The sequence below is a fragment of the Triplophysa rosa genome, linkage group LG18 (genome assembly GCF_024868665.1).
Source record: "Triplophysa rosa linkage group LG18, Trosa_1v2, whole genome shotgun sequence".
NCBI lineage: Eukaryota > Metazoa > Chordata > Actinopteri > Cypriniformes > Nemacheilidae > Triplophysa > Triplophysa rosa.
In genome coordinates, this window is record NC_079907.1 from 11,104,211 (window position 1) to 11,123,913 (window position 19,703).

The following is a 19,703-nucleotide window of genomic DNA, read 5'->3' on the forward strand; positions in this document are numbered from 1 at the left end:
TTTAGTTTAGCATGTTTATTACAATACATACATTTCACATTTGACCTTCTGACCCCAGGTGACCCTGCTCTGACCCTGGTGTAACAGGGCTGGTGATGTCCAGTCCTCAGCTGACCCTCAGTTTCCTGTTTCCCAGTAGCACGTTTCCCCCATTCCGCCAATCAGGGTGCAAAGGAAAATGTGTGATAATAATTTATGAATACAACATATCTGATAGACTAGTAATCACTGCAACTTTTAATAAAACTTTTACTTCATTATTACTTAGCAACTGTACATAGGAATGAACTCTGGTTTTAAACGCAAGTTGCTGCTCACACCTCGCATCCTTTTTTCCTTACAGTAAAAAAAAAAACGAGGGTCCAGAAAAGAAAACGCAAACCATAACCTGGGAAGATTAGGAGAAATAAAAGTGGATTCGGGTGGACGACCAGTCTTCCTCTCTGGCCGAAAAGTGAGAGACGGATGGTGGAAAAACCACATGCGGGGGGCTTTTAGGGTGAGCTGCAGGAATGGTTCTCTCAGGAATGATCTTTGTTCCTCTTGTCCTTGCTCACATTCAAGCAGGCACTGGTGTTAGCCATGGGCATAGCCGGGCCATTGGGGCAGGTAGGAGACCACTGAACCATTGCGGACAAACATGATGTAAACTCCCTCAAAAGGCATGAGGTGAGGGAAGGAAACCATTATAGTGCAACCAGAGAAAGCAAGAGATCAACTAACCAAATAACCACGTAGAGCATTACTACCATTTTTCATATGAAGAGAGAAAATGAACCGGTGGAGGCTTGTGCACGGTTGTGACAGGTCAAACTGTGTGTGTGTGTGTGTGTGTGTATCTCTTTAATTGTCCCGGTCGATTGCTCCACCATTTCCATGCAGGTCTGGTACATGCTAAAGGCTCAATGGTTCACCAACCATTCAACTGAAGCGCATTTGTTTTCTATTTTAATATTATTTAAAATCTGCGGTCAGAGTTCTACATATGGTGGCAATGAGGACGCTCGAGATCCCAGTCTGCCTTGGTGCTGATTAATTTAACGTTTGGATGTCAAAAGCTTTGATAGGCATGGCTTCCCATGGCATCATCTACAAAATATATTTACAACATGGAAATAACATCTACAAATAATCTACATTTACAGGGGCGGGGGACGAAGGCGGCTCCCGAAAACCTCTCCACACCAGGTTCACCTATTGCTTTCCACCCCCTGCCCTCCCCCAACCCCACCCACAGTCCAAGCAACACCTCGCTGCAGCTCTTTAAATGTAAGACTGGGCCCAGAGCAGAACGCACAGAACTTCGGTTCCCCGGGGTTCCGTGCGCGTTAAATGGGTTTCCCCACTCGTTCACCTACCCCTCCTCTCCTCCCGTTTCAAAACCACATCGCAAACCCAGAGTTCCTCAAACCATGAAGGAATTTTGATTCTTTAACTTTTCAAGTTCTTTAATTTGTTGTCTCAAAAATAGTATCCTACGGAAGACAGAGAGAGAAAGCAGAGTTAGTACATGCGTTTAAGATATTGTGTACAAGAGAGACAGGTACAGTGTTTACCTCTGCTCACGCAGCGTGGCCTGGATCTCACACACTCGCACCAGCGAGCGCAAGTTTTTCAGCTCTGTGCAGTTCTCGGACATGTAGATGCTGCCCATCGTGTGGGCTTCCTCACGTAACCGTGAAGCCTGGACAAGAGAACCATACAAAAAAATGTTACCAATCAAAAAAAACATTCATTGCTTGCGCTCTTATGCTTTGTGCCTTTTGTTATTAAAGAGAAAAAGTCTGTCATTAATTCACACTCATGTCGTTCAAAGCCTGTATATGACTTTTTTCTGTAGGACACAAAAGATATTTCGAGAAATATCTCACTATCAGTACAATAAATGTCAATGGGCAGCAATGTTGTTAAGTGGCCGACATTCTTCCAATTATATTGTATTTTTTGCAGAAGAAAAAAGTGAGGTTGAATAAATGAACAAAAAAAAGTTTTCACAGTGCACCAAAAGCATAAAAAAATTCTCGTACCTGTTTCTCCACGTGCTCTGCCTGCCAGCCCTGCACATGTTTGATGAGGTTCTCATTGAAGTGTGCGGCCAGCGTGGGTGTGAAGGAACACGTCACTCTGCCCTGAGCGGCTCCGGCGGGTACAGAGCCTGGAAGCATCGCTCCGCTGACTACACCCGGCCCTTGACCACCTCCACCATTATTACTGTTGCTGTTACTACCCACGTGGTTGGGGCCTGGAGACGGACTCCTCTGACTCCTGGAAGCAAAACAAACAGTGGATGGGTCAGCACTTAGAGATCTGATTTGTAAAATGCAATAACTATGCACATCACATTTAACCAGAGAATCTTAAAACAGACAGCGCCTTTGCAATTTATTCACATTTTATTGTAAACCTGGAATATGACAGATGCAAGAATAAGTTTACAAAAACACAATTTATACAAGACCATGAGCAAAGTTTTACGTGTGCAAGACAGAGTGCTTTTTATGGTTATAGTGTTATATGGACAAATTATACATTTAGTAGGGGTGTGACGAGAACCAACTGGTCTCGCGAGAACACAATATCCACACGCACTTGGCATGATGGGGTGTTGGGCTCGAAATTGCGAGCATTTTAATCGCATTTGCTCCCTTAATTTAACCTGTGTGAGCTCCCATATATTTGGGAGCATTTGTGCGAGTGCACATTTTGTTGTGGTGTGACCGGTGATGCTCTGTGGTGTGAAGCTAATAACTGCACAATGTATGTGCGTACTGTGAGCTACAGAGACCGGCCATTCGACAATGTGATTTTCCATCACGCAGCGCTACTTTCCCGCACTAGACGGACAGGTTTCAAAGTTTGCACGCATCTGCAACGCCTCGTGCATTTAAGCACGAGTGTTTACGGCGGTTCGTGCTGCCAGCAGCGCTTTGGGAGCGCGCAGCGCACGGCTGACCAGCGACTGTACCACAGGTATAGGTATATATTTCAATTGCAAGTTCACATTACGTTATTTTAAATACATACACAGGCAAACCACTTAAAAAACAGATAATCAGTCTCTTACGTGCATTGTAAGTAGGGCGGGGCAATTTTTTTTTCGAAAAATCGATTAATCAATTTCAATTCAATTCAATATCGATTCTCAAAAGCTGTGAATATATTTTTTTCTTTCATATTTACGCAAGCACTGAACATTCATTTACATTAATGTTATTGCTACTACTATCCACTAGATGTCACTTTTCTTTTTACAAAGGGTGGATGTTACAACAGGGAGTATCCTTCATTCATTGCTTAATTAACATGGGATGCGGGTGTGTCCTCGAATTTAACATCACCTTCCTATAAAAGGCAGCGGTTCAAATGATTGCAGCCTCTACTTACAGCTATTTTTGTGAAATTTTGTTTGTTATACTGCATCTTAAATTTAAAATAACTGTTCTGTTTCAATATACCCAAGTGTTTTAAAGTTTAATTTACAGGTTTGTGGCTCTTCATTTCATTTTTTAATTCATCATTGTAATGTGATATTTACTGATCTTTTTTAGAAATATCTATAGGATTTGTATTAAATCTATACCCAGATAGCAAGCAACCATTGAATCAATGTTAAAAAATTGTGAATTTGTCAATGTTAATTGCGTTGAATCAATATCACTTTTGCACCTGCAATTTATGTTGAAAAAATGTTGAAATTTCAACAAATCACAATTATATTAACTCTTATATTCTAATGTTAAGTTTTCTTTAACTGGTCATGTTTAAAAGTAAACTTTTCAAAACATATTTTTCTCTATCAATGTATAAGTGTTCTTATTAAAGCACTACTGTAAACATTGAAAGTGGTAAAAGAGTTGCCTGATCACAATAATGGTGATTTGTTTAAATTTCTAAAAAATGTCTAAATTAATTGCAGGTGCAAAAGTGATATTGATTCAATGCAATTAACATTGACAAATCAACTATTTTTTAACATTGAATCAATGGTTGCTTGCTATCTGGGTAATCACTGACTCTAATCGAGAGCTTGTGAATCGGAATCGAATCGGAACATCAGAATCGATACCCAGCCCTAATTGTAAGCATAAAACATGATGTGTTTATGTAGTTTTAACGGTTTCTCCGATGGCTTGAGGGTTCAGTCAGTGGAGGAAGGAGGATTGACAGTGTGATATTATCACCACCCCTGGTAACACAGCAGTCGAGCACTATGCAAAACCATATAGAGAAAACAACCACAGCGCTTTACTAAAACAAAGCATATTTTTTTGTGCAATTACTGCTTGTCAGTTGTGTTTGTGACAAAACATTTTGCAGTATTTACATATTGTTTTTTACAGCATAATTTAATTCATTAAAATAGAAATTTAATTTGTTTCATTAAGTACAAGTTGATTTTATAATGACTAAATTTTTAAAATTTAAAATTTAAAGAAAAAAAAAAAAAAATTTTTCCCAGTCTCGTGGGATAAGTGTCTCGTCACACCCCTAACATTTAGTAAATAATATAATGCAGATATTTTGAAATACTGCTCTTTCTAAGTTCGTAGTATGCAGAGATGTCAACAAGACAGAGAAAAAGAAATCAAGAGCAATTACTGATTGAAATAATATCTGATAATACATTTATTGATAAAACTTAAACTTAATTTACCACATTAAAATAAATCTATTGTTTGCATTTTATTATTACGTTTTTTTTTGCTATAAATGTTTTTTAAAAAGTAAATCGATTTAGCAGCAAATAATAAAGAATTTGTTAACTATTAGCAGTACATGTCAGTGTGCTACAAACAGCCAGTAGATGGCAGTCAAACACCAGAATACAAATCAGATAAAACACATGTCTGCTACGACGTTTGATTCCTGTATTGACTATCTGCATCATTTTTAACATCAAGAATCCTATAATCAACTAACTGAGATAAACCGCTCTCTCACCTTTGTCTATGCAGCGTCCGTGGAGAGTTGCCATTGTCATGATGTTTGTCTGTAGGTAGGGATTGCTGAGATGAGGGCGGGGGGAGAGAACCGGACTTTACGGTCATAGCGTTCATCTGAGAAACAAAGGAAGAGTTTGTGAAATAAGGTGGCAGGACTCCCTCATAAGTGTTGAGCGATCCCCTCACAAAGGTTTAGGGACCACCCCCATAAAGAAAAATCAGTGCTTCGTCAAGACAGCAGTTAAGACAACATTAAATGCTAAATGATTCACTATCAGGTATTTTGGTTTATTAAAAACGATTAAAAAAAATATGCCACTGAAACAAACCTTCATTTCAAATTAACCAGCTGACAGTTTTGACGGTGCTTAGTAACCATTTCCATTTTGATGTTTTATTTTGTGTAGAGCACAGAAGTGTATAATTCAAGTTCTTTCATGTTCTGTTTACACACGCACGCACACAGGCAAATTTCATATTACAGTTCTTTCATGTCTGGAGGCCCATGCCACAATTCCAACACAACATATGATCAACATACCTTGGTCTGTGAGGAGACCGGTGTGGTGCTGAGAGGCGGTTTGAGGGAGGCTGTGTTGGTCTGTGGCGTGCTGATTCTGGGAGACACGTACGACCGGGGAGATGAAGCGTCTGACGTCAGGGACATCGGAGACTGGCTGGACTGCTGGGCTGCTTCACAGGACACAACACAGAAGACACACAGATAAGGACAAAAGAGAGTCAACCACAGGGTAAAACCGTCTACACAGGACATGACCGGCGCGATGAGACTCGACACTACACGGCTTGTTTTAATCGGATTGTCGCGTCACGCCGCATCCAGTGTGGACAAAATGTAAAATTATAATGGGATCTAATGCATTCTAGTGTCTTTTGACACGTCGCCTCGTGCCGCGCCGCATCTGGTGTAGACACAGTGTAACAGGCATTTACTCTGCTTTGTGAACAGATACAGTTTGTGTTAGAAGATCTACATCTATACAAGTGTTGAGTAGTCAAGTAGCAATATACTACTCAGAATTCATACATTTGTGAATGCGCTTGTTGTAAAACTCTGAATAAACAATATTCATGCATCAGTCAATACAACAGCATATGCTGCAAAACAAAACTGTATTCAAAGCTACAAGTATTGACAAAACTTCTGAGGCTTACTCAGACAAACGTGTGTGTGTGTGTGTGTCCCGCAGAGCTACCAGCCCCATCTGTTGAGAACCCCACAGCTGGTATGAGAAACGAGCACAATTTCAGGCCAACAACCAACTCAAACCATAAACTCAAATGATGAAGTTCAAGTTCAGGTCAAGACAAGCAATTTTTAGAGCACTGTAGTACAAACGGAGCTCAAGCAACATGTATCATGACAGATTTGGGTGTAAAAGGTAACCAATGCATTAACATAGGGATGTCAGAAGTGTGTGTGTTTGTACCTTGGCTGGACAGCTGAGCAGCCTGGGAGAGCAGAGTTGTGATGTTGAACGCAGACGGACCAGCAGTCAGGATCTTATGGAGCATGGACTGCAGCGAAGCCTGCGTTACTGCAGCCGTGAGAACTACAGAGATACACAACACACAGAATGAAGCAAGGACGCAAGGATAACAAGAGAGCAAGCATTCAGAAAGATTAAAATGAGAATTTTCTTTTTTTTGGTGAACTATTCCCATGGCTGTACGTTAACTGGTTTTGCACATAGCACCGGTGCTAAAGAGTTTTAAAGTTTTGTAGCACAGGCCAAACAGCCGTAGCAAAAGTATACGTCTGTTATCATCTTTAAAAAGACACGAGTGCAGGTCATCACATAAATAGACAGGTAACTGAAAAAGGACATTAACGTTATACAAATGGATAAATTAGGGCCATATCATTTTTAGTTTTTACCAAATTTTTCCTTTTAAATTTTTCTGAGTTCTGTTTTTTTATACAGTTGTAAATTCATTTGGCCAATAAAAATACTGTGTACTATAGTATTTACTACATTAAACTGCAGTAAAAAACTGCAGTGTACTACAAGTTCATTATTTTATCATCAGATTCAAATTGAGCAAACGTTTATTTTGGTGGGTGGTCACGAAGACACTTGAGCTTCAGTGTGTTTAGGTGCGTTCCATTTGGCCGTAAGTGGACTGCGAAGTGGATTTCATAGGGTGTTCCGCCATCTTAAGTGAGACTCCACTCCGAAGGGAGCGATCATGGTCAGTTCGAAGGGCACTGCGAACGGCGTAGGGAATCAGGGAACATCGATACATCACTTCGCCGGAGGTGGAAAATCACCCAACTGCCATTGCGCCCCGCGTCACAAGTCAGAAAAACAACGGACGAGTTTACGTAGACCTTGTGTACATTGGGAAAGTTTATTTAATTATTGTTAATTATATTAAATACTGTGGTTTGCTTCACGTAAATATGTTATTTTACTTTTAGTAGCATTGTTATTATGTAGGCTACACACTCGAGATGATGAATGCATTTATATTTTATTGCGCAATTAAAAAGTAGTTTTCATATGCGTGTAAGGATTCAACTATTTTGCTATTATTATGGAAACTAATGTAAAAGTGGTAAGCAGCAGCAGTTCTTTTTTTATAATGTTATGTTATTTACCTCAGTAATGTTTACGGCTGCACCACATACGGAAAAAAAGCGAGATGAGACCGACACGACCATGGATTAAGAACACATCTTCACATAGTTAAAATGTATTTTTATATTGCATAACAGTAGAGTTTCAAATAATCAAAGCTGCATCAGTCAAATAATAAATACAAGCATAAACAAAAGTTAAGATTATATTGATTAGATGCATGATGCGTGTTACGTGGATTAAAGTGAAAAAATGTCTTCTGACTGAATTTCTTATAAGGCATAAGGCATGAACATATTCCTTTAACCGACACTTTATTTAAATAGTCAAGACCAATAGTGTTTTAAGGGGAGATGTATTAAATCGCTTTCATATTGCCAGTTTGCGTATTTTAAAAGCTATTTTTAATCTATGAAAACATTATACTTACCTTGACAAATAATCAACCATCTACATAACTTCAGTGCATGTTTTTCAGGGCTTGACATTAAGTGTTGTCATGTGGTAGTCCTTCGGACAAGTACATTTGTCATTCACTTGTCCGAGTACAAAATTACTTGTCCGAACATGAGTGCTCAAGTTTGCTTTAAGCGTTTTACCTAGTGTCTGAAGTTGGTTATACTCTCCGTGATTGCTATAGAACAAAGGCAAGCAGTAAATATTATTAGTGGCAGGGCTGTACGTTAACTTTTACATAGCACTGGTGTTACAGAGGTTTTGTAGCACAGGCCAAACAGTCGTAGCTAGTGTTGTAGTCGAGACCACCTAAACAGAGACCAAGACAAGACCAAGACCAGTACTCCTAAAATTAATCTAAAAGATCCACATAACACTAAAGTCATAATTACAGAATCATGCGTTCTAAGCGGTCTTATCTACTATTAAGACAATGCACCATCATTTTATTGTAATTCCCACAGTTGTGGTCTTGACCGTTCTTGAAAAAAAATCCAGAGACCACTAAGTCTGAGACCAAGACAAGACCGAGACCAAAGACAGTTGAGACCGAGATCATCACAAAATGGTCTTGAGACTGGTCTCGAGTACTACAACACTAGTCGTAGCACAAGTATAAAACGTCTGTTGTCATCATTAAAAAATGTGCAAGTGCAGTTCATCACATGAAAAGGCAGGTAACTGACAAATGACATTAATGTTACATACAGATGGATAAATTAAGGCAATATCATTTTTATGTTTACCTAAAAAAAAATTATATTTCTAAGTTTCTAACTACACAATAGTGGTATATTTGTCCACAAAAATTACTGTAGTAAATTACAGTAAAATTCCTAGATACTACTGTACGTATAGTGTTTTTGAACTTTACTATAGTATACTATGTGTTTACTCTAGTTTAACAATTTACTACAAGGGCACTACAATTTTCCATAGCAAATACTATAGTACACTACAGTATTTTTTCGTCTGAGTGTTCAGTTTAACGGGACTTTTATTTTGACGACTTGTCAGAAAGACGCCCGAGTTAATATGTTTTTTACCATAGCTTCACTCAAACAGCACAATGCTGGTAAAATAAACTCTTAGCAACTCTGGAGATGAAGTTCATGTGTTCATATCCTCATAGAGAGCAGACGCAGACAAATCCTAGACCAACACTTGTGTAGTATGTTAAATTGTGCACCTCATTCCCTCAGACACACAGCCAGATGACATAATTAAACAACAGGATTCCCTTGTCCGCGAGCGATGCGCTATTGCTTAATGTCACACACAAACAAGCACGACGACAAACGCACTTCACACAAACACGCAGCTCTGTCTAATTCTTATTATTCTACATATATGTCGCACTGAACAGCCCTGAGTGTTATTTTTTTCAAGTTACTTGTCCGGTCGGTCAAGTAAAATTCTCTCTTCTCTTGAGCCCTGGTTGTGATAGGTAGCAGGATTGAGTCCGTCTCTGGCTCAGTGCCAGTCAAAGCGCTGAATGTTCTAATCACACAAAGTTACAATATTTATTTATATTATTATCTGCGCAACCGCGTCGTTGCCTTTCTTTGATGACATCGCATTCCAATTGAGCATTTTTTGTCGGCGAATTCCACTTCAACAGATATCCCGTGCTCAGGGACTAGGGAGCAGTTAACACTGCGTAGGAACCCTATCAAATGGAATGCAGCTTTAGACAGTAACTTCACTCAAACAGTGAAATGCTCGCAAAATAAACTTAGAACAACTCTGTGGATGAAGTTCATGTGTTCATGTCCTCGTTTAGTAAGATACAGACAAATCCACAAGTGTCACGCTTGTAACATGTTAAAGTGTACAACTCATTCAATCATCGACAAGCAGAACAAGCAGAGGACACATTTAAACGGTAGAATTCCGCTTTCGTGCTTCCTTCCATGTTTTCCCACATCGCGCAGGTCATAGGGCTCTAGATCAATGGACTCGATGCAGCCGGAAAACAAGTTTTAATTGCAAAAACGAAATAAAAATGAAAATAAATAGTGGTGCGCCATTAGTCAACTTCACACACGAACAAGCACAACGACAAACGCACTTCAAACAAACAGTGGCTCTGTCTAATGCACCTGCCAAAGTGTATCGCACGCGTGCTACACTACTAAATTTATTCGTAGCAGACCGATTTTTTCGTAGCATGTGCGACGTATATATCGTATATGTGTACCTTTAAAGCAAAAAAACAAGGCTTTGAAAAATGATAATGACATAAACAGAAATTTGTATACATGAGCCGAAGAGGAACTTGTGAGTTCTGCAGAATAGCAAAGATTGGATTTAAAGATCATAATGGTACCATTTATTCATTTTGTTTAGACTTGGGTACCTCAGACTGATATTTTTAAATAATTTCATGCTTGTTTACATATACATAAGAAGCAGTCACAGAACATGTATGCTACAGAACCTGAAACTGGATTATGTGAATTGCTTCACTTCACAGTTTACATACACATCTGCCTCATGCAGCTGTAAGACAACAAACTGTCCAAAGACTGTTCAGAGACTCTAGATCAGTCAGTAATTCTGTATTTTAGTTTTCTAATTAGTCCAAAGAAAGAAAGAGAGAAGCTATGACAAGCAATGCTTACATAAGGAACCATTGAGGAAGCGACAAAGCTACGAGTCAACCATGAGATGTGAAGGTAAGAAAAGATGACAGTCAAGCAAGCACAAGCATTACATACCTTCTTCAGTGCTACAAAACACCTTTACTCGCAAGAGGTGGAACAGTGTGAATTATACACACACACCAATACATTATCATCACATGCATGCAAGCATAAATTTAGTGCTGCCGTGGTTAAAGCCAAGCGCTGGTAACCAGGTTACAGATTTGAATCTCAGAGCGAGAAATCATCACCTGCTACCTGTTTACATCCATGAGCAATAAAACATCGCAGTAATCTCTTTCTAATATATTCCCAATCCAACTCACTCTACAGCCTTCCAACATGTGCATTGAGACAGACTTGTAGTAACTCACCTTCATTGATCTTGGCCATATCTACACTAGCATTGTTAAGCTGCAGGGCCGTTTGCAGAGCTGGGAGGAGCTGGCGTAAAAGGGAGGGGTCTTGGAGAAGAGTGGGTGGGGCTGGCGACTGCATCACTGGAGAAACGGGGATTGTGGAGCCAGAGGCGCCGCTGGCTGAATTGGCCACATTTAAGCCCGACACCGCAGCAGAAGAAGAGGAGGGTGTGAGCGAAGGTTTTTCTGTGGCGACTGTAGACTCTGTTTAAAATTGAAGAGAGAAAAAAAACAGAAAACAGTTAAAAGCTGAAGTGTACCTGGATGATTTATAGACGGTTTCAAAGCAACCACATAAACAAACGTTTCTGGACATTTGTGGACTGCACTTAAAGGGAAACTTCACCCAAAAATGACAATTCTGTCATCATTCCAGTTGTTCTAAATCTGTATAAATGTCTTTGTTCTGATGGACACAGAGAAAGAGATTTGGAAGAATGCTTATAACCAGACAGATTTTGCCCATTGACTCCCATAGTAGGAAAAAATACAATGGTAGTGAAAAGTGCCCCAGAATTCTTCAAAATGTCTTTGTGTGTGTTCAACAGAACAGAAAATTGATCAAGTAATTTCTCCTACTATGGGATGGCACATAATTAGAAACCAAAAATGTATAGTATAATGCAATGCGAGTCGCTTTGGATAAAAGCGTCTGCCAAATGCACAAATGTAAATGCAACAGGAGATGCATGTGGAGTCACCAGAGACTCGCAGTGCAAAGACAAGCGCGAGAATAAACAAACCTAAAGACAGAGTCGCGACACACTAAAAATGTGCATCTAATAGAGAGAGCGACGAAGACCTATAGTACAGACCCCATGAACACCAGTTTATAACACCAGTCATATAAATGTACTCTCATTGTTTGTGCATTTATTCATACTTCATTGTTAAACATGTCTATCTTCCTACTGTATACGTACGATATAGCCAGAAGATAAATATAAATAAATAAGAAATCTGATTATCAGAACTTAATCTGATATCTTTAGTACATTTTCGTAATTTGCCTACATTTTAACTATGGCGAGCATTTAAATGAACTGTAATAAATACATAAAGTAATTCAATCTAAGAAAAATGAGGTATAAGATATAGAATTATAATGGGAGATTATTGCCGTGAAATAAATATATCGTACCGTGAAAAAGATTTTTGGCCATTCCGCCCACCCCAAGTAAACGGTATGGCTATGTGATGTTTTTGAACATTGCCGTTTGCTTGTGCATCATGACTAGCCTGACGCAGCTCAACCAACAGTGCAATTTTAAACAATACTTCTTATTTTTGGGTGAACTATGTCATCATTTACTCACCTGCTTGTCATTTCAAACCTGTATGACTTTCTTTCGTCTGCAAAACACAAGAGAAGATATTTTGAAAAATTTTGTTAACTGGCACCCATTGACTTGCATTGGTTTTGTGTCCATAGAAGTGAATAGGTGCCAGTGCTGTTCGGTTACAAACATTCTTCAAAATATCTTTTGTGTTCTGCAGAAGGAAGAAAGTCATACAGGTTTGAAATGACAAGAGGGGGAGTTAACAATGACAGAGTTTTCAATTTTGGGTGAACTACCACTAAGTACAATCAAATAAAACTGTCATGTCCAAGGTAGCACTACATGAGCATTTTTTCAAAGTTACTTATTAGGGATGGGCGATGTGTTTAAAAAAATCATCGCAATATCCGATAATATCGGGTGTGTTTGACTTCATGCAACGTTGCGCAGACGATCAATCTGCGGATACGGACCGGGAGGGAATTTGTTCCGGACCCGCCAAGTGCCACGTACGCACGCACGCACGCACGCACACAGGCACACCACGCGCACAAACCAGTGTTGCAGTGACTTCTTTCATCAGGTAAAGCACGTAGATAAACCATAATGCTTTTATGCAGTAGAAAAATGTTGCAGGTGTGCTGAAATTTCATCCTACCCGTCAGATTGTCCTACCAGGCATGCGCACATCAATGTTACGTCATTTTTTTGTGCTATAAAATCATCCTACCCGTTTATTTTATACTGCTACGGGAATATGATAGGTAGGAAAATCTGACAGGGTAGGACAATTCGAACACCGGTACAGCCCCGCGAGCGTGAGGTTTTGCTTTGCCCACTCAGCTCGTCTTTCTCTTCGTCTATCTGTGCAGCACTTTCAACTGACCGAACAAAACAGCGTTTCCAAAATTCTGTCACTGTAACGGACTGCCTGGGCATATGAACATTAACGTTCACGCTAAAGCCTACACCGCATGATAATGTTATAACGCGTATTTTCCATTATTATGAATTACAATCTGTTGTAATCGACATCGGGATATTTGCGAGACACCGGCGATATACGATAACATCGTCACATCGCCCAGCCCTATTACTTATAGGACCGCAATAAATGTCAGACGCACTCCTTGCTGGCTGTGTGTCAGAGAAGTATCTGTAAAACAGGGAAAACCTCTGACATGTATGCCCGTGTGACAACCACCCGCTCTGTGATAACAGTAGGTTGCAATGACAGCTGCATTTCTGCATGCATTTCCAAACAATAGTGTAGTTCCTATTAAATGTTGACCAGTGACCTTTTTCAAATACTTTTTGGCTTATTACAATGTTAAAGTAGCTATTTTATATTAACACTTTCTCTGTGATCTTATTTAACAGGCCAAGTTGATAACTGATGCATGAAAGCATGTTTATCTTTCAATTTCAACTCTTTTTTTTGTAATGCAATACACAATACCATGAGAAATGCTTCAGCATTTATCACATGAGAATTTGACACTGGCACATGCACTACATTAAAAACAGAAATGTGAGCATGTTCATTCATCAAGAACCCACCCAGTAAAACACACATAAGAACATAAACAGCATGGGTAAACTGGATACATTTTATATTGTTTAGTAACTGTGGCAGACATCAGGATCTAAAAATAGTCCATGATTCCCAGGGCTGGCAACACGGCGAGACGCTACTGACTTTTTCTTAATAGGTTCCCTAAGAACAAGAGCTCAGAGCTGCTAGAGAAACAATTAACAGAGCATGTGCACTCCTCTACAGAAAAACAGACCACATCTTCTAGATGAAAATACATATTACAAACATGTAAGATTCTCATTTTAATTAGAAAAATATGACTGTTAGTTTAAAACAAAAAATAACCCAACAAATAAGTTATTTCATAACCCAACAGTTGGGTTAAACTGGCAACCCAATGTATTGGGTTAAAATAACCCAACAATGGGTCGGTGCTATAGTAACCCAACATTGGGTTCTTTGTTGGGTCCATTTTAACAGTTTTTAGTGAGTAGCAACATCTGAACTTGGAGCATTTTTTATTCACAACAAATCAGCGAACCTACAGCAATTTAAAATCAAAGCAGCTCCAAAAGTAAAGTTCATGCGTAATAGGCAGAGAACAGTTTTGAGACCAACTTGCATCAGAAAAAGAATGTGCAGAAAAACACAGACAGTAGTGCCACAGCTTAACCTAATGGTCCCTATCAACCAGTCGTGCAATGCGGCGCCAGACGCGACAAGTGTATTTTCCTAGTTTCAGCCCGACGTAGTTTTCATTATCACGTCCTGCGCCACGTTGTTTAAATAGTAAATGCATTTGCGCCCGTGCTAGTCTAAAAACGTGGTGTGTTCAGGTGCATTGTTGGCACGTAACTATTTTGAGGCAACTGAAATAGACTGCGCCATTGACCAACTGAAAGCTGGTCTAAAGCGCAATATTTTTTTGTTATTTAAAGAGCGCGTTAGTAATATGCACCTATAGGCAGGTGCACAGCATGCGTACATTCTGCTCATTACAGACAAAGGGACACGCAGTAGCACACAATAATGCCAAATATTACAAATAAATGGATTAAAATTTAAAAGATCATTATCGTGTATATAAAGATCCTGTAGATGGTCTGCTCACACGCTGTAACTTCGCGCACGAACTGATGTATTTCCTCTCTGGAAAAGCGTTCAGTCTTTGCTCTTGCAAATTCCAGCATGTCAGTGTTTCCCCTACCATTACCTTAGGGGCCGCCCTGCCCCTCCAACCGCACCTCCCACCCCCCTTGAATGTCAAGTTAATTACATTTTTTATGTAGCGTTAGATCACAAGAAGTCATTTAAGGTTACCTTCCCTATATAACATGTCTATACCTTGTTCTCGTACTAAACAAACTAACACTTTCACCAGCGGACAGAGCACGTGTGGGAAAATATGTCACGTCAACCACCTGAAAAGCAGATAAAAAATTGCGTTTTTAAACTCTCCCAGGGTGGTGAAAAGACGCACGCCCTGCCCCTGACAAGCAACAGTCCAGTTACCACCAGATGACAGGTTTTCACCCAGCTTATCCTTCGTTCCATCCGGACTGCAAGACAATGAACCATTAAAAAATCTGTGGTTTAAATTGAGCAGCGCGTCTACATAACTGAGATGTACACATCACACGCACTCAGGGACATTTATGTTGATTATATTTTGCCGCTATATCCTCTAATATCTTTATTTAGCACCAAACGTGCTTTATTTTAACCCTTTCCGCTCCATGAGCGCTGCTTCTCCCGCCAAAGACACGTCGCATATAGACCTGCAGACACCAAGAGCAGGTAAATAAATGGACACTTTTTCTGTAACGCTTAAGTAAACGAAAATGCAGCAGTAAAAGTATTTTTAGCTGTCAGTCAGTTTACTGTTTGCTATATAGGTTTGTGACAGATTATAAAACATAACGTCTTGTATCTACATATAGAATTTATGATATTAATAGCATAAATAATCAGCATGTTAAGAACAGTTCACTGTGAATCATGTTTTAATTGGAAAGAATATTTAGAATCAGTTCTAGTATGAATGGCATGGAAAGGCTGTTAGTAACTTTGTAAGTACTCCTGCTCATGATATATTTATTTCAGTTGTTACAGTTTGTTGTCAGTAGTTCCCGTCCTTAAACTAGCAAAAGTGGATTGGGCCATGCGCTTAGATTGTTAAAATAGGGTCTTAAAGCACAAACACAGGCAGACTAAATATTCAAATGCAGCTATATACGGTTGAATAAGATCAGATAGACCTAGGCATGACGCGCAGAAGAGATTGAAAAGCATCCGTGTGTCGTGCTGCATAAGGTAAAGACCTGCTGCTGCCTCCCACCAGCGTGGACAAGCAGACCCTGACACTGCTTACGTGGGTGGTGAAGATAAACAGAAGTTTTAGAAACAAAAATATTGCAAAAAGCAATCGGTGATCTGCGATATAACGGCTCCTACGTTGCACCGCATTAATGAGTATTTTAATAATAACCATGCAAAAACAAAGCACATGGAAACCAAGAAAAATGAAAATGCACTTTTTACCTCTAACTATTACAAACATCTGCAAGCCAAACATCAGACCAAGGGCTGTGACGGTGGCAGTTTTTTACCACCACGGTGGTAATGGACAAATCAACAGCGGTGGTGCGGTGGTTGGGAAATATATATTATTTATATAAATAATATTTATATTATTATATTTGCGTGTAGCAACCACATGACGAGTGGAAGAGAAATATGGACCTTATTTAAATACTTGAAATTGTTATAGTTAAATACTTGAAATTGAAATATGATATCTGAAATAAATGAGGATGCAACATCCGTCCATGTTTAATACGCAAATCCATCAGTGAAACGGCACACTACAGCATATAAAACATTTAAATAAACATCAGTAAATAATGAAAACTCAAGTGATATAAGAAAGTTAAATATTACAAAAAAAGCTCCTGTTGCAGTGACAACTTCAGTCAGTCACGCGTATTAACCCTTACAGGCCTTAAAAATTCCATTTGAAACAAACTGTTTAAACCTACATTGGCTTTCCTATTCAGATTGCCGTAAAAACGTTACTTTTTCCTACTCGTTGGTGGAAAACTTGCATGTTGACATTGTCCATATTAAAATGTTTACAGCTGCAATAAATGCGCGTTCAGAAGATGTGCACAGGAGCGCAAACGAATAGATGTCTCTCCGCAACCACAGAAAAACCTGCGCGCGCTCCGACACCAAGCAAGCGGGTCATAGCTGGTTTTGATTTTATGTAACTGTTCATTTCACAACAAGATCCATTGCAGAACCCGCAGAATAACATGGGTTTTGCCGTGCAGGCCCGTGCTCGAACACACCAACGGAAGCGTATGCCAATAATTTCTGTGTTAATGTCAAATATTTTAAATGAAACCATCTACAACTGAAAGGCTACAAATAGCAATCCTGATCGCAACTATCATTTTTATTACACATATATTTGTCACAGTGACGTGCACTACCGCCGGTGGCAGCTCACCACAGTCATGGCACTTTACCACCGCGGTGGTGCGGTTGTCACGGCCACAGTCACAGCCCTACAGACCATCAACTTTCCTAGGGTTAGAATCGATTTTTCTATTGTTATTAGGGTTGGGAATTGAAAATCAATTCCAATTTGGAATCGGAATCGAAAGGCTAGGAATCGGATCGGAATCGAAAGGCTAGGAATCGGATCGGAATCGAAAGGAATAGGAATCGGATACTTGAGATTAAAATTGGAATTCCTCTTATCAATTCCTGTGTGCATATTTTCAGAAAAGTACATGCGTTGCATGATCTGCTGATATCTCAATAAAAGCCCTTATGAAAATTATCGATATTTTTTACTATAGTAAGCATAGTTTAGCTATAGAATTTGCATTAAAGCACAGGAATCACAAATTAACCATAGTTGCATTACAGTAACTGCAGTTTAACCATGATGTAGTTCAACTATAATACAAATTGTAATAAATCAGAAAAAGTGTGTTTCTATGTGTAAATATACACAAAACGCTGCTCATAAATATATACAGTATATACAGTATTTGCAAACAAGTCAATAAGCAGGCTAAATGACCACACAGGTTGATATCTAAATGTTTTACTTCAACTGTGGAATCGAAACTGGGAATCGATAAGAATCGAAATCGATAAGCAAAATCAGAATTGGAATCGATAAAATTGAAACGATTCCCAACCCTAATTGTTATATCTCCATTGTCGCTGTATCTATTTTACAAAAGTAACTGCATTAATTATTCCACCAAAATACATATGATTGATAAATTCATTCAAAAGCGCAACAGTTTCAGAGCAGATTTGTGAGGTGACCTAAAGCTGAGGGAGATACCCAAGGGAGCCAATACCAGCAGCTCCCAATGTTATAACTTTCAGCACAGCAAAGCACACCATAAACAGCCTTTACTGAAGTGAAGTGACCTATTTGTCAAGTATGGTGACCCATACCCGAAATGTGCCCTCTGCATTTAACCCATCCAGAGAGTAGTGAACACACGCACAGCAAGTGGTGAACACACGTACACCCGGAGCAGTGGACAGCTATCACTGCAGCGCCCGGGGAGCAAGTAGGGGTAAGGTGCCTTGCTCAAGGGCACCTCAGTCCTGAGGATCGAACCGGCAACCTTCTGGTCACGAGTCCGACTCTCTAACCATTAGGCCACGACTGCCCTAATTAGGCCATGTTGGTTTTAGAACACTTGATACTTACTTGCGCTGGGGAAGCTAACAGGAGCAGCCTGCATGGCTTCACGCCTGTAGTCCCTGTCCTTAGGGAAACTATTGACCACTGTAGTCGTCCTGGTCGCCTCTTTCTGCCTATGCTCTCTGAAGGAAAAAGAAAAGAACGGTGTTCACAAATCACAGAGGCACCCGAGGATAACAAGGTCAGTTTCACAATGGAAGACCAGACACTGAAAGCCACACAAATACGCCAGGAGCTAAAATCCAAACCGTCTACAGACTAGCGCTCATGTCTAATTTGACATAGAACTCATTTTTTTACATCCGTGGTGTGTTAAAGTGATAGTTCAGCCAAAAATTTTAATTCCGTCCATGACTTACTTTTTTCTGCACAAAACAAAAGATATTTTGAAGAATGTTGGTAACCGAACAACAGCAGTACCCATTCACCTCTATTGTACAGACACAAAACCAATGCAAGCCATTGTTCGGGTACCAACATTCTTCAAAATATCTTCTTTTGTGTTCTGCAGAAGAAAGTGACAAGAGGGTGAGTAAATGATGACAAAATGATCATGTTACAGCATTTACAGTGCATAAAAGAAACCGCGCATGTTTAATACCTCTCCAGCCATTCTTTGGGTTTCTCCCACTGAGACACCTCCGTCCTGCAGTTGTAGTAGTACTTCTTACCTGAAGAACTGATGTGTTCGGACCAATCATCTGCCGGCTCGTGTGGCTGAACAGAAGGAAAACAACAGGTGTGAGCCACTGGGAACAGTGAGAACATTTAAAGTGACATAAATGGGTGAAGAAGAGAGAAAGCTGGAAAATGGCTTACAAAAGCAACAAAGACTATCCTGGTGTGTTTTTTACTCTGACATAAGGGTAGGTAAACCGATCAACAGTGTGTGGAAGTGTAAAAAACAAAATACATGGGAGGATGAACAACGAGGAAACGGAAGCATTAGAGAAAGAGACAGACGGGGTGTGCGAGTAAGGGAAAGAGAGGGAGAGTTGAATCCTGATGCAAGCATGTGTAACTTTGATGAAGCACATCTCTGCACATCGCCTCTACATGATGTCTCAGTAATGTACCTGAAC

At 39.7% G+C, this 19,703-nt stretch overlaps 1 protein-coding gene across 2 annotated transcripts in view; it reads right to left on the reverse strand.

Moving 5' to 3' along the window:
- waca (WW domain containing adaptor with coiled-coil a) overlaps nucleotides 1-19,703 on the reverse strand; it is a 28,944-nt gene continuing 9,241 nt past the window's right edge. The window contains exons 5-13 of one of the 2 annotated variants that reach the window (XM_057358207.1): nucleotides 19,223-19,338; nucleotides 18,628-18,743; nucleotides 11,022-11,270; nucleotides 6,395-6,517; nucleotides 5,485-5,633; nucleotides 4,942-5,057; nucleotides 2,028-2,265; nucleotides 1,557-1,684; nucleotides 1-1,475 (exon numbers count right to left, since the gene is read on the reverse strand). In XM_057358207.1, coding sequence (XP_057214190.1) covers nucleotides 1,406-1,475; nucleotides 1,557-1,684; nucleotides 2,028-2,265; nucleotides 4,942-5,057; nucleotides 5,485-5,633; nucleotides 6,395-6,517; nucleotides 11,022-11,270; nucleotides 18,628-18,743; nucleotides 19,223-19,338 — 1,305 coding nt within the window. In that variant the 3' untranslated portion in view covers nucleotides 1-1,405. Of the gene's footprint in view, nucleotides 1,476-1,556; nucleotides 1,685-2,027; nucleotides 2,266-4,941; nucleotides 5,058-5,484; nucleotides 5,637-6,394; nucleotides 6,518-11,021; nucleotides 11,271-18,627; nucleotides 18,744-19,222; nucleotides 19,339-19,703 lie in introns of both variants that reach the window. The other variant, XM_057358206.1, reaches the window with a different exon arrangement.